Source organism: Canis lupus, chromosome 11 (assembly GCF_048164855.1).
Source record: "Canis lupus baileyi chromosome 11, mCanLup2.hap1, whole genome shotgun sequence".
In the NCBI taxonomy this organism is placed as follows: Eukaryota; Metazoa; Chordata; class Mammalia; order Carnivora; family Canidae; genus Canis; species Canis lupus.
The window spans coordinates 37,896,469-37,912,608 of NC_132848.1; the positions used below are offsets into that span (position 1 = coordinate 37,896,469).

General features: G+C 39.3%; 1 protein-coding gene across 12 annotated transcripts in view; it reads right to left on the minus strand.

Moving 5' to 3' along the window:
- Positions 1–7,077: 7,077 nt before the first annotated feature.
- LIMS1 (LIM zinc finger domain containing 1) overlaps positions 7,078–16,140 on the minus strand; it is a 146,464-nt gene continuing 137,401 nt past the window's right edge. For 8 of the 12 annotated variants that reach the window (XM_072844339.1, XM_072844345.1, XM_072844341.1 and 5 more), the window contains exons 6-11: positions 15,475–15,625; positions 14,879–14,971; positions 14,050–14,098; positions 12,171–12,246; positions 11,791–11,983; positions 7,078–9,826 (exon numbers count right to left, since the gene is read on the minus strand). In XM_072844339.1, coding sequence (XP_072700440.1) covers positions 11,836–11,983; positions 12,171–12,246; positions 14,050–14,098; positions 14,879–14,971; positions 15,475–15,625 — 517 coding nt within the window. In that variant the 3' untranslated portion in view covers positions 7,078–9,826; positions 11,791–11,835. Of the gene's footprint in view, positions 9,827–11,789; positions 11,984–12,170; positions 12,247–14,049; positions 14,099–14,878; positions 14,972–15,474; positions 15,626–16,140 lie in introns of those variants that run through there. The other 4 variants (XM_072844340.1, XM_072844338.1, XM_072844336.1 and 1 more) reach the window with 2 other exon arrangements.

Here is a 16,140-nt window from a genome sequence, read left to right on the forward strand (position 1 = left end):
CAAAAAAGAAATCACAAGGGAAATTTTTAAAAATACCTTGAGGGATGCCTGGGTGGCTCAGCGGTTGGGTATCTGCCTTCAGCTCAGGGAGGGATCCACCAAGTCCCACATCGGGCTCCCTGCATAGAGTCTGCTCCTCCCTCTGCCTATGTCTCTGCCTCTCTCCTCTGTCTCTCATGAATGAATAAATAAAATCTTTTTAAAAATAAGTTAAAAATACCTTGAGATGAATGAAAATAAAGATACAACATACCAAAACTCATGGGGTGCAGTTAAAGTGGTACTTAGAGGGAAATTTATAGCTGAAAAGTCCTATATTTAAAAAGAATGATCTCAAATTAATAGCCTAAACCTTAACATATAGAAAAAGTAGGGACACCTTGGTGGCTCAGTTGGTTAGGTGTCCAATCTTAATATCAGCTTGGGTCTTGATCTCAGGGTCATAAGTTCAGGCCCCACTTTGGGCTCCCTGCTGGCCATGGAGCCCACTTGAAGGGAAAAAAAAAGACATAGAAAAAGAAGAACAGGGATCCCTGGGTGGCGCAGCGGTTTAGCCCCTGCCTTTGGCCCAGGGCACGATCCTGGAGACCCAGGATCGAATCCCACGTCGGGCTCCCGGTGCATGGAGCCTGCTTCTCCCTCTGCCTGTGTCTCTGCCCCCCCCCCCTCTCTCTCTCTCTCTGTGACTATCATAAATAAATAAATAAATAAATAAATAAATAAATAAATAAAATTTTAAAAAAAGAAAAAGAACAAACTAAGCATAAAGCAAGTAGAAGGGAGGAAATAACAAAGATTAGAGCTGAAATTGGTGAAATAGACTAGAAAAATAGTAGAAAAAACAAAAAAATCCAATGAAAAAATAGGTAGAAAACTTAGAAAAAAAAAAAAACTGAGACATTTCTTCAAAAATGATATGCAGGGATCCCTGGGTGGCGCAGCGGTTTGGCGCCTGCCTTTGGCCCAGGGCGCGATCCTGGAGACCCAGGATCGAATCCCACGTTGGGCTCCCGGTGCATGGAGCCTGCTTCTCCCTCTGCCTGTGTCTCAGCCTCTCTCCTCTCTCTGTGTGACTATCATAAATAAATTAAAAAAATTAAAAAAAAACAATTCCATTTAGAATAGCATCATAAAAATAAAATACTTATGAATAAATTTAACCAAAGAAATGTAAGATTTGTAGATTGAAAAGTACACATTTTCTAAAGGAATTAAAGGAGAGCCAAATAAATGGAAAGATATCCCATGTTCATGAATTGGATGAAAGCATGTGTCTGCACAAAAACTTGCATACAAATATTTGCAGCAGGAACACTTGGGTGGCTCAGTGGTTGAGCATCTGCCTTCGGCTCAGGTCATGATCCTGGGGTCCTGGGATCAAGTGCCACATCAGGCTCCACGGAGGGAGCCTACTTCTCCCTCTGTGGTTGTCTCTGTCCCTCTCTCTGCGTTTCTCATGAATAAATAATAAAGTCTCAAAAAAAAAAAAAAAAGACAGCAGCGCGATTCCTAACAGGCAAAGGTGGAAACCGCTCAAATGTCCATTAACTGTAAATTTATAAACAAAATGTGGTATCCCCATATAGCAATATTCTCTCATTCAAAAGCAGTGAAGAACTGATATATGCTTCAGTGTGGATAAACATTGACAACATTATGCTAATTAAAAGAGACCAGTCACTAAGACAACATATTATATAATTCAATTTATATGAAATATCCAGAACATGCAAATTTATAAACACAGAAGTTGCCTAGTGGTTGCTAAGGGATGAGAGAGGGTTTGGGGAGGGAAGGCTAACATGAATGGAATGGAATGGAATGGAATGGAATGGAATGGAATGGAATGGAATGGAATGGTCCTATAATTAATCATGGGGATGGCTGATTAACCTTGTGAATACACTAAAGAGAGAGAGAGAGAGGAGAGAATCACTGAATTAAGTTAAATGCTCTGGAGAGTATAGATATTTTTGTTGAGGCAGACAATCCACCCTGGTGCAGCGATTAGGTCCAAACCGCAAGTTCCAGCTCCTTTTCTATAATCTGCAGTTCCAAAGTCAGTGGGGTTCCCAGACTGTGGACGGGCTCCTCAAGCTCTGGCCCCCTCGTGTGCCACCTAGTGGCCGGGTGGGGGCCCTGGGTGGTGGCCGGCTAGCTGTGTGGTCTGTGGTGTGTTGAGCAGGATGGTCTGTTCAGGGGCAGCTCAGGAAGGAGCCCTGGAATTCAGAACCACCTCTGGGGTTCTCGACTTTTATTTCCTGAAGGGTCTGGTTTTGAGTCTTCTGATCAGAAAGCTGAGGCTTGACCTACTAGGCCACGCACGTCTGCCTCTGGGACCAAGCAGAGGGGGGCAGAGCTGGAACAAAAGTAACACAGTTTTCACCCTCTTGGTGTCACCTCTTGGGAGCAGAGCTGCACCAGGTGGAGTTTCTCCCCTTTGAGCTCTGGTTCCTGGGTGCCCAGGGCTGAGGGATCCTCAGAGGGTCCTGGAAAGCCCCCTCCCTGTTGCTGGGTCCCCCAACCCCAGATCAGCTGTCACCACCATTGGCAGATCTTTCCAGATTCCCTAGAATGAGTGGGTCTCTCCTGGGTGCAGTCTTCGAATCCTACTCCCATTCCTAAGGTGGGTTCTAGCCACGCTGTCCTTGGAGGCATCTCGTTGGCCCCGGTCCAGGTGAGCCTTCCACGGCTGGATGTTTAGGGCTGCTTCACTGTCTTCCAGCGCAGGGACTGACAGGAGTTTACCTTCAATAAATGTCTCTTGCATTGGTCTACTTGGGGTTTGCCCATTCCCCACTTCTGACTGGCATCCTCATATCGGGCATAGGAAAGTCATCAAGCTCATGACAATCGTGTATGAACTGAGCAGGCAACAAGCAAGGACCCAGGGGAGTTTTCCAAGTAGCATATGAATGTTTCTGCATGGATTTTAATAACCTTTGGTCGGTCTTTTTAAGGCTTTTGTTTCCCCATTTTTGCCTGTCTGCTGGTAGAAGTTGCTAGAAAGCTTGGTTCTGGATAGTTTAGGACTTACCACACAAAGTTAAATGGCCCTGGCTGCCCTCTGAAGGAATCTATGATTTTATTTATTTTTAATTTTTAAAAGATTTTATTTATTTATTCATGAGAGACAGAGAGGCAGAGACACAGGCAGAGGGAGAAGCAGGCTCCCTGGGGATCCCTGGGTGGCTCAGTGGTTTAGCGCCTGCCTTTGGCCCAGAGCATGATCCTGGAGTCCCGGGATGGAGTCCCACGTCGGGCTCCCGGCATGGAGCCTGCTTCTCCGTCCTCCTGTGTCTCTGCCTCTCTCTCTCTTTGTGTCTATTATGAATAAATAAATAAAATCTTAAAAAAAAAAAAAAAGCAGGCTCCCTGTGGGGAGGCCAATCTGGGACTCGATCCCAAGGACCCTGAGGATCATGACCTGAGCCCGAGGCAGATGCTCAACTCCAGCCCACCCAGGAGGGAAATAACCATATAAAGTTTTCAAAAAGAGAATAACGTTTAAGTATGGTATCTCCTGTTTAAATGTGGGGTTTGGGAGGATTCACTGGAAAGCAATATGAATAATTTTCAAAATGTTGATACGTCGACTCCAATATAATCCCTCTTCCAGGGTTTAACATGGTGCTAAAGGTATGTGGCAAACCAATATCCTTCTAGTAAGCTGCTCCTTTTATGCTTGTCTCTAATATTTTGTGGACTGAGATATTCTTCTCGGGCTATATAAACACAACATAGATTTCTAGGGAATATGAGTCCAGTCGCTGCCAGTACAATTTTAAATTTAAGAAGCCATTTGGGGATCCCTGGGTGGCGCAGTGGTTTAGCGCCTGCCTTTGGCCCAGGGCGCGATCCTGGAGACCCGGGATCGAATCCCACGTCAGGCTCCCGGTGCATGGAGCCTGCTTCTCCCTCTGCCTGTGTCTCTGCCTCTCTCTCTCTCTCTCTGTGACTATCATAAATAAATAAAAATTTAAAAAAAAAAAAAATAAGAAGCCATTTGGCCTATGTACCAATTAGTGACAGTCATCAGGTAGGAAATCTCCTACTTGATCTTGTGGCACCAAAAATTGTAATATGGCAGTAGGATTAGAAAGTAAAAAAGGAAATCCCAAGGTTTTAGAAGTCAGAAGAAATCACACTTTTTTCTTTCAAAACACTGGGGTCTCTGCAGTGGAGAAGTTGAGTCAGGTGAGGCACATGAGGCCCCCAGAGCTAGTGCACATACCCAGTCCCCTGTTGACTGGATTCCAGAAGATGAGGGGGTGAATCTGAGGCATGGAACTCGTGATCCACCCAGGACAGTCTTAAGATTTGGGCAATCACAGTACAGTTTAGGGAGCGGAGCACACCTGGAACAGAGCTTTACTTTCAATTCTGCTAAGTTAGAATTTTTGGGGCTTTATACAAGAGCTGCTTTAAAAAGGTCACCACTGGGGCACCTGGGTGGCTTAGAGGTTGAGCAGCTGCCGTCGGCCTAGGGCATGATCCTGGAGACCAGGGATTGAGTCCCATGTCGTGCTCCCTGCATGGAGCTTGCTTCTCCCTCTGCCTGTGCCTCTGCCTCTCTCTCTCTCTCTGTGTGTGTGTGTGTCTCGTGAATAAATAAAATCTTAATAAAATAAAAATAAATAAAAAGCTCACTGCTGCTCCGAGGATGGAGGAAAATTTGCCAACAACAACAAAAGATGTAAGCAATACTGCAGATGCATTAACAAAACACGTTAAAAAAATAACGTTACCATTTCCATTACTGTAGTATAGTATTAATTCTGGCAAACTGGAAAACACTACCTGAATTGAATAAAGCCCTCCTTCTTCCCTGCCAGAAAACCCCAAACCATCTCATTCATTCATTCATTCATTCATTCATTCATTCATTCATATCTATCATCTATCATCTATCTATCTATCATCTATCATCATCTATCTAAGAGCTTGTGAGCAGGGGAAAGGGAGCCTGAGGCGGGGCTCGATCCAAGGACCCCAGGATCATGATCTGAGCTGAAGGCAGATGCTTCACCGACTGAGCTACCCAGGCGCCCAACAACCATTTTACTAACATTTTCTAAAGATTGATTTATTTATTTTAGAGAGCGACACAGAGCGAGCGAGTGAGCGCCCGGGCGCCCCCCTGCCGCCCCCCCCATCACACCCCTCGCTGAAGATCCAGCACCTTTTGGAGCCTTCGGTCCCCCGCGCGAGGGGTGCTCCGCTGCCGAGACCTGCAGACCGGGTGCCCAGCCTCACCACATCCCGCATCTCTCCTCCTGGGGCGGGAGGAGCACAAAGGGGAGGAGTCCGAGGCTCGCAGGGACCCAGAATCGTCCAAGCAGGTGCAGGACGATGAAGGGCAGGAGAGGATGGTGCCCTGGGAGAGGAATACGCCTCGAGAGCACCACACACAGAGCCTCAGGGCTTGCTGATCCGCACATCCTTTGCTTAGAAGTGAAAAATAGGGATCCCTGGGTGGCGCAGCGGTTTGGCGCCTGCCTTTGGCCCGGGGCGTGATCCTGGAGACCCGGGATCGAATCCCACGTCGGGCTCCCGGTGCATGGAGCCTGCTTCTCCCTCTGCCTGTGTCTCTGCCTCTCTCTCTCTCTCTCTCTCTCTCTCTGTGACTATCATGAATAAATAAAATCTTTAAAAAAAAAAAAAAGTGAAAAATAGTGGAATTATGGTGAATAGTGGAAGACCTCACCACTGTTCCGTATGGTTCAGGGAATTGGTTGAACCACAACCATATACATGAATAGTTCTACTTTATATTCAAGAATACTTGAATTTCTCTCTCTCCCTCTCACAACCCCCCCCCCCCCAACAGAGTAGAAACCTTTATAAATTTGGAATCACGAGAGTACTTGGGTTCGAATTCTGGATATGCCACTTTTAAATCGAGCAACCTCAGAGGACCTACTTAATGTCCCTATGCAACCCTCTGCTACAGTGTGGAAAGAACTTTAACTCCTGTAATTGTAAAGATTAAAAAGATAGTATTTGTGGAAACCGCCTTGTGAATTTTATATAGAGAATGTTTAATTTGATATTCTTACATGAATGTAGATTATGACTACTTAAATTCTGTTCCAAAAAAACTACATGTAGTAAAAATTCTAAATGACTTTAAGTGAAACTTTTTTTAAAAATTGAGATATAATTGACATATAACATTCTATTAATATCAGATATGCATGATTCAGTAATATTTCTGAAATGGTGAAAGTCTAGTTATCCATCATCATACATAATTACAAAATGTTTTATTCTCATAAGAACTTTTAAGATCTACTCTTAGCAACTTTAAGGTATACAATACAGTATTATTAATTACAGTCACCATGCTGTGTAGTGCATCTCTACGACTTTGATTTACAATTGGAAGTTTGTGCTTTCTAATCCCCAACACCTGGCTTCTGGCAATCACCAATCTGTTCTCTACTGATAAGTTTGTTTAAGATTCCATATGTGAGATCACGATACTTGTCTTTCCGATTTGCTTTACATAGCATAAAGCCCTCAAGTTCCATCTGTGTCGTTGCAAATGGCAAAATTTCCTTTTTTTATGGCTGAATAAAATTCCAGTTTGTGTATGTGTGTGTGTGTATACACACCACAATTTCTTTATTCATTCATCCTTAGATGGACACTGAGGTTGTTTCCCAAACAGTTTTTTCTTTTTTTTTTTTTTTTGTAAAGATTTATTTTAGAGAGAGTGACAGCGAGTGAGGGGGTGGGGACAGAGGGAGAGAATCTTCAAGTAGATCCCTACTGAATGCAGAGTCTGACTCAGAGCTCAATCTCAGGAGCCATGAGATCATGACCTGAGCTGAAACCAAGAGTAGGACACTTAACCGACTGAGTAACCCAGGCGCCCCTTACAGATTTTATTTTTAAAAGTAATTTCTACACCCAACATGGGGCTCACACTCACAACCTGAGATCAAGAGTTGTACGCTCCACCAAATGAGCCAGCCAGCCAGGCACCCCACCAAGATGGTTTTCTTAAACATTAGTCCTATCTTCTCGTAGTTCTATGCCTCAGTCTTCCAAATGAAACAATGGACAATAGGATTATTCTTAATAATCATGAGCATTTATTAAGCACCAAGAGTATACTGCAATGGTTGCTATATAAAAGCTTATTTAACAATATAGTGTCCCTGCCATCGAGCTTACAATCTAAAATGAAATACAAGAATGCTGTTAAGACTACCTCAAAATTTCCTTAACTTAGAAATGGCTATTTTGGCAAGTAAGTGAGGCAAAGTGGCCTATCATTTTAGGTACAATGTTAATAAGGCTTTGAACATGATCCAGATGTCAGTGTGCAGCCTTAAGCCAGCACCCCGACATTTCCCTCAATTATATTAGGCTTGGTGAGAAAAAGAGCACTTAGAAGTTGGGTAAGAAGAATGAATTATTTCAAATTGCCTTGTAGGACTTTAAACAGAGAAATGCTTACCAGCCTGAGTTTTTCCACAGCCAGGAAAAACTCTACAAAAAATATTATGAGCTCAACCAAGCCCGTCTTCTATTCCACAAACTTTCGACTTCCTCCTCCTTTCCCAGGGCTGCAATGATGCATCTATCAGGGAAGAAAGTACTGTATCTAGACAAAATATCCTGAAGTAGCAGAGACTTACCATATCAAACTTCCAGGAGATATTAACTTGTATTTTAAAAGAAGAATGAGCAGACAGCAGCAGGGCTGCAGGAGAAGCCTGGCTACATAAGATACATAAACAAAGCAGCTGAGCTCAGTTCAGGCATCTTCAAACCGGTTGAGAATATGGGTAAGTGGTTATTTTACTGTTCCTTATTTCTGGTGTTAGGGGTATTTGACAATTTAGCATCAAGACCCCAAATTGTAAAGCCTGTACTATTTTGTCTATATCCAGAGTATTTAATAAATACTTTCAAAGTTTTCCTTGCTGGTCATGTATTAGCTGACAAAGGCACACTGAAGGGATTTTGATTCTTACTGTCAAATGCAAAGACTGTTTTAAACTTCTGAGTACATACAGTCTTAAACTATATATTGATTATTTTCAATCGCTGATAATTCTTTGAATTCTAAAAGAACACTAAAAAGTAATACGTTATAAATGATCAGAAAACCGAAATAGAATTTACTCTGTAAAGTGCATGCACAAACTTTTAAAAACATACATGCATAGAAATATTTTAATGGCAGAGTGGTACATCCTGAGTTTTTTTTTTTTTTTAATGGCAAAATGACATTTCAGCAATTTTTTTAGAAACCAATAATTTCTTCCTTAAAAAGTCTATGTTGGGAACTTTTTTTAAAATGGTAACACAGCAGCAGCAACATTTAACAAATATTCACAAAATTTGGTTTGCATACAAGTTTATCAAGAAAGAATGGCCAGAAACTTCAAGATAAAATAAAAACACTTTTTATAAAGTAGAATAATCTACTACTTTTGACCTAAAATTGACATTTAAACATCCCCCTTCCAATTTAAAAGTGTCATTTTAATCTCCTCCCTATAGTAAATAAAATCCAATTACAAGATTTGAAATGAAAAACTTGAAACATCTATCCATATCATTCTCTTTTGACAAGATGACAAAAATTAATTATCTCCCACAAAAAGGAGGGAAAATAAAAAATCAAGTATCACCATAGCTGTGGTAGAGGATTTTGGGTTTACAAATCTCAGTCAATGCACTTATTTTTGGTATTGCATGAAATAGCTAGAATTCCTGAATAACATATGTGTTTTTCTAAGACAAGGCAAGTTTGATTACATATAAAGCATAGACATTAGCATGGTTATAAAGGCAGTAAGACCAATACATATACATTCACTTGTTTTTAAGTGATACATTCCAAGCTACATAAAATTTAATTTTGTGTCCTATTCTAAGACCTACATCTTTGACCTTAAGCTTAGAAGCATACTTGCTATAATATGTTAAAAAATACTTCATTTCTTCCAATATCATAAAGTATACTGAATTTTCAAATGCCTAGTATAAATTTTTTTTGCACAAAATTTAGAAAGGCATACTATTAGCTAGCTATAACTACTGTGTTAAATAACTGTAGGAAGGAAGAAGTTCACAAGGAGAACAAATTATAAAACCAAGCATAATTATTGCATTTAACAACAACAAAAAGAAATCAAGTAGTTCTGAATACACTTGTTTCTTGTCTTAGTAATGTGTGTACTCCTCTTATAGCTACTAGTTTGGTAAACATACTTGGATTCTACAAGAGTTCTTTTCCTTGGCTGGTTATTTTTCTTCCTTATGTCCTTCCTAGCAGCAGTTTGAATTATTTATCTTTTGAATACAAAGTAAAACAATGTTTCCATTTTTAAAAAAAATCTGAGTCCTGTGAAAGCTGACTCCCTACTTTCATTTTTAAAAGTTAAACTAATTTTTTTGGACCTTAATTAAAATCTAACATCTATACCATGTGTTGTCTGTTGTTAAATATAGTCTACATTTTGACAAGTTGATAAGGGTTATTAACAAAAGCAAATCATGATTTCATCTGTGTTTTAATTACACAAGCTTTTTTTCTTTTTTAATGAGAAGGAAATGAAGAAACTCATTCATACAGGCCCTCTTTACTCTCAACTATTTTGAGATACAGCTTTAAATAGGGTGGATCAAGTCAAGTAATGTTGGTAATCTCTTTTATTTGCATAGAAGAGAGAAAAAAAATAAAGGAAGTTATTTCCTTCCTAAGGTCTCAGCTAGTTTCTTGAGTCTTTTCTTCAGCTCCAATGGAAATTTCTCATAGCACTTCTTACAGACGGGCTTCATGTCAAACTCCACAAATTTATTCCTAAAGACAGTAACAATAAAGGAAATAAGTAGAAATGTATTCAACACATATATAAATAATGTGAGGTAATTTTACTGAAGTAAATGAAGACACATGACATTGATATTCAGAGCAAAAAACTAATTCTCATCTCAACTTTTGTCATTGTAGTAAATGTAAAAAATTACAATATCATTTGAAAAAAGTCCTTATAAATTGATCTTATACATCTATCTGTATAATACAAAACATAATTACATTTTGGTCTGTACTATGTATATAGGACATCTAATGTCAGTATAGTTTAGGTAAGTAAAATCAATCACACATTAAAGTACTATGTAAACTGCCCAGGGTTGTATTTCTGTAATTTGAATGACCTTCTCTTTGTTGAAGGCAAAATAATCTTAATTAATATTTTAAATGAGGTAGGCTATGAGGTTTCATCTTTCTTTGCATAAAATGGTTTGCCTCCTATCTCCAACAACAACAAAAATCACTTTCAAAGAAATCTTAAATTGCAATGTACTATTTTGATTGGCTATCTGACAGAAAGGTTGGTGGGGTGACATAGGACAGTTTTTAGTCACTCTTAGGAAACAGAAATGAAATAGACTGCCTGTGGTTCCATTCTGTGAATGGTTAACTGTATGGAGAACTCAATTCTTTTTTTAAAAGCTAGAGCAAGACACATTATCAGTTTACTTGTAAAACAGTTCTGGAGAGACCAGGTTTTCAGGCAGCTTAACTGTCTGCTATGCATTTCCAAATGGTAATTACAATTTTGTATTACCGTTGGAATCTAGGGTCCTATGCTGTGAACTGAGGAAATATACAACCTTATAACCTGTGCCTTCTCTTAACTTGTTTTTAGGTGGCACTTCTGGAACAAATCCAGTGGTATATTATTATACGGCAAATGATTAAATCAGGTGATACAATTTTAAAGAGCAAAGTTAATTCCTAATCAAATATTTAATAAAATGAAAACTCTTTTATTTTCAAGCATCACATGGAAAGTATTCCCTTCTGTTTTTCACAGAGATATTAATGCTGAGAGAAATTCAAATGATGTTATTTTTTCACTGACAGTTTGATTTAAATAGTATTCCTGAGTTTTTATTTTCTCCCAAAGACTTCTTAGCAAGAAAGCTATTAAAACTGCCATTTTTTTGGATAAAGGAAATAAATTATCACTGCTTTCAGGGATACTGCTAAGCAAATCTCAACTGTTTTAATTTTACATTTGAATTTTAATTCCTCTTTATGGAAGGAAACAAAAACTGTGCCAATAAAAAACTTCTGGGGCTCGGAACACAATGGTGACTGAGAAGGAACAATGGGACAATCATGCTAGTAATTCAGCAGAATTTCAAAGACTGAAATATTTCCTATAAAAATCAGGAATAGAGTAGGGTTTGAAAACATCAAGAAGATGAATTCATAAACAGCAGCAATGAGCACTCTATGAAAGTGCACACAGACACCAAAGTCAGTGGATTTATTATGTACAGTAGTGGTCTTTGCTTAGATATGAAACATGCTGAGGGGATTTAACAGAGCCTAGAACATGTGGCACTTGGAATTTATCAATTAAATTATTTTTGGCAAAGAAACCAAAAACCAGGATTCTAAAAGCTGTAATTACCAGAGAAAAATACTTTAAAAACTTTTCCCAATATCTATTAAAGACTGGAATTCTTCCTTTTGAATCCACTTGTTAAAAAAAAAAAAAAATCTATACCATGTTGTGATCTAAACAAGGAGATGAGGGAGTCGACAGATTAAGGGAAATAAGTACAAGCTGGTAGTAGGTGGGGATTTATTAACGTAGGCTTTAATAATTTTAATAATTAAGCAAAAGGACCAGCTCTACACCGGAAAAGTACTTGTATTTCAATCTCTGACAGCTACAAATACATGCCAAAAAGAAACAAAAGAAGCAAAAGACCAAAACAGAACAAAATATACTCTAAAGAACTAACCAAAGAAGAAAGCAGTGAAAATGATGACAGAAGGGACAGAAAAGTTTACAAACAGACTGGCTTTTTCTTTTTCTGCTTCTCCTTATCCTTTGCTTCTCTCTCCCGTTTGGCAAGTCGCCTCTTAAATTCTTCTGGCATTTTTTCATAACAGTGTTTGCAGACTGGTTTTAGATCAATTTCAACAAACTTATCCCTTTGAGCAGAACAAAGAAGGAATAGAAGAAAGAACATAAAACAATTAAAAGAAGAACCTTTACTTTCAGAAGGCCTACACTGAAAAAATAAGGAATCAATTCTCTTTCTAAAAATTGTATTTTATAAGAATGTTACCCCAACGTGTTCAGTCTTAGGATTCACACTGGACAAAACTGTAGACTTACTTGAGTGTTAATTTAGTGTTGCAGGTCGAGCAGGCAAAACAGTTGACACACCAGGCCTTATTCAGAGCAGAGACCACTAGAGGAAATGGAAAGACAACTGGTCACACACATTGGTATGGAAAGCAGCGGAGCTGACACTTTCAACTCAAAGAGAGCTGAGGTGGCTTCCATGACGCGTGGAAGAGGTTCTCAAGAGCTTTTCTTTTCTTTTCTTTTCTTTTCTTTTCTTTTCTTTCTTTTCTTTTCTTTTTTCAAGAGGTTTTCTTACAAAAGAATCACATGACTAAAAATTTTAGTGCTGCTAATGTTTACTGAATCAATCAAATCAATTTATTTAAGGCTATTTTTTCCACATTTAAAAAAAAATGGAGCACTTATGTCTTCCATGACTGTAGGCTTCATCTTAGGGAAGATTACGATCACCATTTTCAATCTTTATTTATAGTTAACATTTTTCTTCTTTCCTTGAGGTATATAAATGGTATGTACCATGTCTTCCCATCAAAGCCTGGCCTCTCACTCCCATGGATGACGGGGGGTAGATATTCAACATGCATTACGTCACTCAGATGAGCTTTTCTGGCACAGGGCCTGCCTACGAGCACACTTGCTATTACCTTTCCATGCCGACTGCCACTGGCCCAACAAAGAAATATGGACAAGATAAGTAATTTAAAAAAATCCAGGGGTGGGGATCCCTGGGTGGATCCCTGGTTTAGCACCTGCCTTCGGCCCAGGGCGTGGTCCTGGAGTCCTAGGATCAAATCCCACATCGGGCTCCCTGCATGGAGCCTGCTTCTCCCTCTGCCTATGTCTCTGCCTCTCTCTCTCTCTCTCTCTCTCTCTGTCTCTCATGAATGAATAAATAAAATCTTTTTAAAAAAAATCCAGGGGTGCCTAGGTAGCCTCAGCTGGTTAAGTGTCTGCCTTTGGCTCAGGTCGTGATCCCAGGGTCCTGGGATGGGGCCCTGCATCAGGCTCCTACTCAGTGGGCAGCCTGCTTCTCCCTCTGCCGCTGCCACTGCTTGTGCTCGCTCGCTTGCTCACTCTCAAATAAGTAAATAAAATATTTTAAAAAAATCCAGACATTAACTTATTTGTCTGTGGAAGTTTTTCTCTCAAAGCTGACAAGAAGTGAGCTTCCTTTGACAGCTTCTCTCACCTGACAATTACCCCTCATAGGAGGGAGTTAAGTTTTATTTTCTATGGCACTGAAGAGTGCTCTCCTGAACTACTCCTTTCACAAGCTGCATCATGGGCAGTGTTTTGCAAAGTATTTCCCAAGTTGGGTTCTCTGACGAGAACCATGAAGCATGCTGCAAACAAGAATGTTTAAAACTTTGCCAGGAAGTTTCTAGCAGAATTGTGCTAGCCACTATTAGCAAACACAGCTGCTTCTGTTTTGTCCCAGTTAATTAGTCCTGCCTAATTACCACAGGACAAGGCTGGCCAGCCTAGAAATGTCTATAGAAAACTGCCAGGTTTTAGCATCTGCAGGGTTAAAGTGACTCTCGCTGACTGCCATGGCAGACTGAGCTGTTCCTAATAAACACCGCCCTACAGCTTCCAAGTTATATAATTCCAGGGGATAGAAATAGAAACAGATCTCAAGGTTGGCCACGAATGTTCCCACAATATCTACCGTAACAATCCCGTGGCACTGCCCTAAAGTATTTATCATAAAGGAGTAACATATCCAACTCTTAGGGTATTATCATCTCAGCTATGGATGACTTGAGAAATATGCCAAAGACAGAAAAAAAGTAACTGATAATGATCATATTCCAAACAGCAGCAGTCAGTGACTGCTAAATTTTCACATTACCAAAGTGTTTTTGTGTCAAAATGATGCCATATAAAAATACCTACAGACACGTACCATCACCCTCTATAACACGGTTGCAGTGGAAACAAACATCACCAAATAGCTGAAAATGAAAAAAAAAAAAAAAAAAGGTGGTAAAAATTCAAGATGTGTTAAACTAAGTTTTATAACATCAAACAATTTAATATAATTTCTGTTCTTTCTACCATTTAAAACAAATTACTGGCTACCTAGATCCAGAATTACCAGTACTAGAGAAAATTAGTAAAGTTCACTGACTAGTTTTTGCTTTTTACAGTGAAAATAATTTACATTTCATCACTATCAAAAACAAAAGAAGGCTTTGGAAATGGTCCAAATTTAAGGAAGCTAAAGGAAAATAACAACCCTAGACAGGGTCCGGCTCTGGAGTGGAAAAAAATGATACAAGGACATTACTGATACAAGCGACAAAACTGGAATAAGTACACTAGAGTATTATATCCATACTGATTAACTACAATTATCTAAGAGCACTCCATATTCTTGGGAAATATAAAGTGACATATTTAGGGGTAAAGGACCACGATGAACTTATCAGCAAATAATTCAGAAAACATAGGTGCATATATAATACATATATTTGTATATAAAGATATGTGCATTTATTAATGTATCATTTTATAGAGAAAAACACATGCAAATGACGAAGTAAAAGGTACATAGGTATTCTTTATATTTTTATTTTACAACCTTCCTGTGAGTCTAAAATTATCTCCCAAATAAAAAGTCAAAAGGAGAGCTCTCAGTCCAATGTACATTTTCCAAGAGATTTCCTTGTAGCTAAAATATTAAGTTCAAATTCATCTAAGTGTATCTAGTATCCAATGAGTACAAACCATACCTGGTTATAGTGGGTTTCGCAATAGGCCAGGCCCTTCCTTTCATAATGGCGATGTCCAAGAAATGGCTTTTCACACTTGGCACAAACAAAATGCTGAAAGAAATTGCTAGAGGTCATTTTTGAATTGCCATCTTTTATTTATTTAATGAAGTAAAACTCCAAAGTTAAACTATCCTCAAGGAAGACACATGCAAGTCTGATATAGTTACTTCACTTTGCCAGGGCTCCCCCTGTGACATGTTCAGTCTTACTTAATTCAGGTGTCTTGAATTAAGGTTCTGACAGGTTAAAGACATGGCCTATTTAAACAACACAGAATGAGAAAAGAGGTCAACATGTTAGTAGCATCTATAAGGGAGGGGCTGTTGGATATGGACCATGACATTTCCTGCTTCAAGGATTTAAGAACAAAAGAGCACATCCTGTATCATTACTGAGAGATCACAAAAGCAGTGTGTATTCTATATTAATTTTCTACAAGGTCATTTGTCTCAAAAATGTCCATATTTAATCTTCAGAATCTCCTACACTTGCCAGCACATCTGAATGATGGAAATTCAAAAGTCCTGGTTACTCCTCCACCATTTCAGACTCACCTCCACATGCCACTGCTTGCCCATGGCATTCACCACACGCCCTTCAATGGGCCGTCGACAAGCGCCACAGATGGGCACTCCCATTTTATCATGGCACGGCAGGCAGTACAGTTCTCCCTTCAGCTCCCGGGCATCAGCTGTCAGCTCCTTCCTGTCCATGAGGAAGATACCCAACTAAATACTACTACTGAGAGAGAAGAAACAAGCAGCCAATGTGGCTGACATACTTTGTAGCAGGTTTTTGAAGACTCATTCTAACAATCCCTGTAACTTTTTTTTCCCTCAGTGTTGTTCACAGTAGCCTAAATTAATAGGCTTGAATGGGTTTCAGATTCCTGTCAAAACATCATCATGCAACGATGATAAAATGTACAAATAAGTCTGGATACTGATCATATTTATCACTTCCTTGTCTATTATCACATTATAATCCCTCTGTCTTTCTTAAAAAGCTAGAAGAGAATCATCACAATGTTCAGGATGGACTCGGTAATACTATCTTTCCAAAATAACTGAGGTTAGTTAGAGACTAGTTCCATTTACTGACAATTAATTGTTGCAGGTTATTAAGAGTTAACAGTTAACAGAAAATAAACAAATGAAATGCCCAGAACGTTCCTCCTCCAAATGCTAACGTTCACTATTATTTTCTGTCCTTCATCAGTA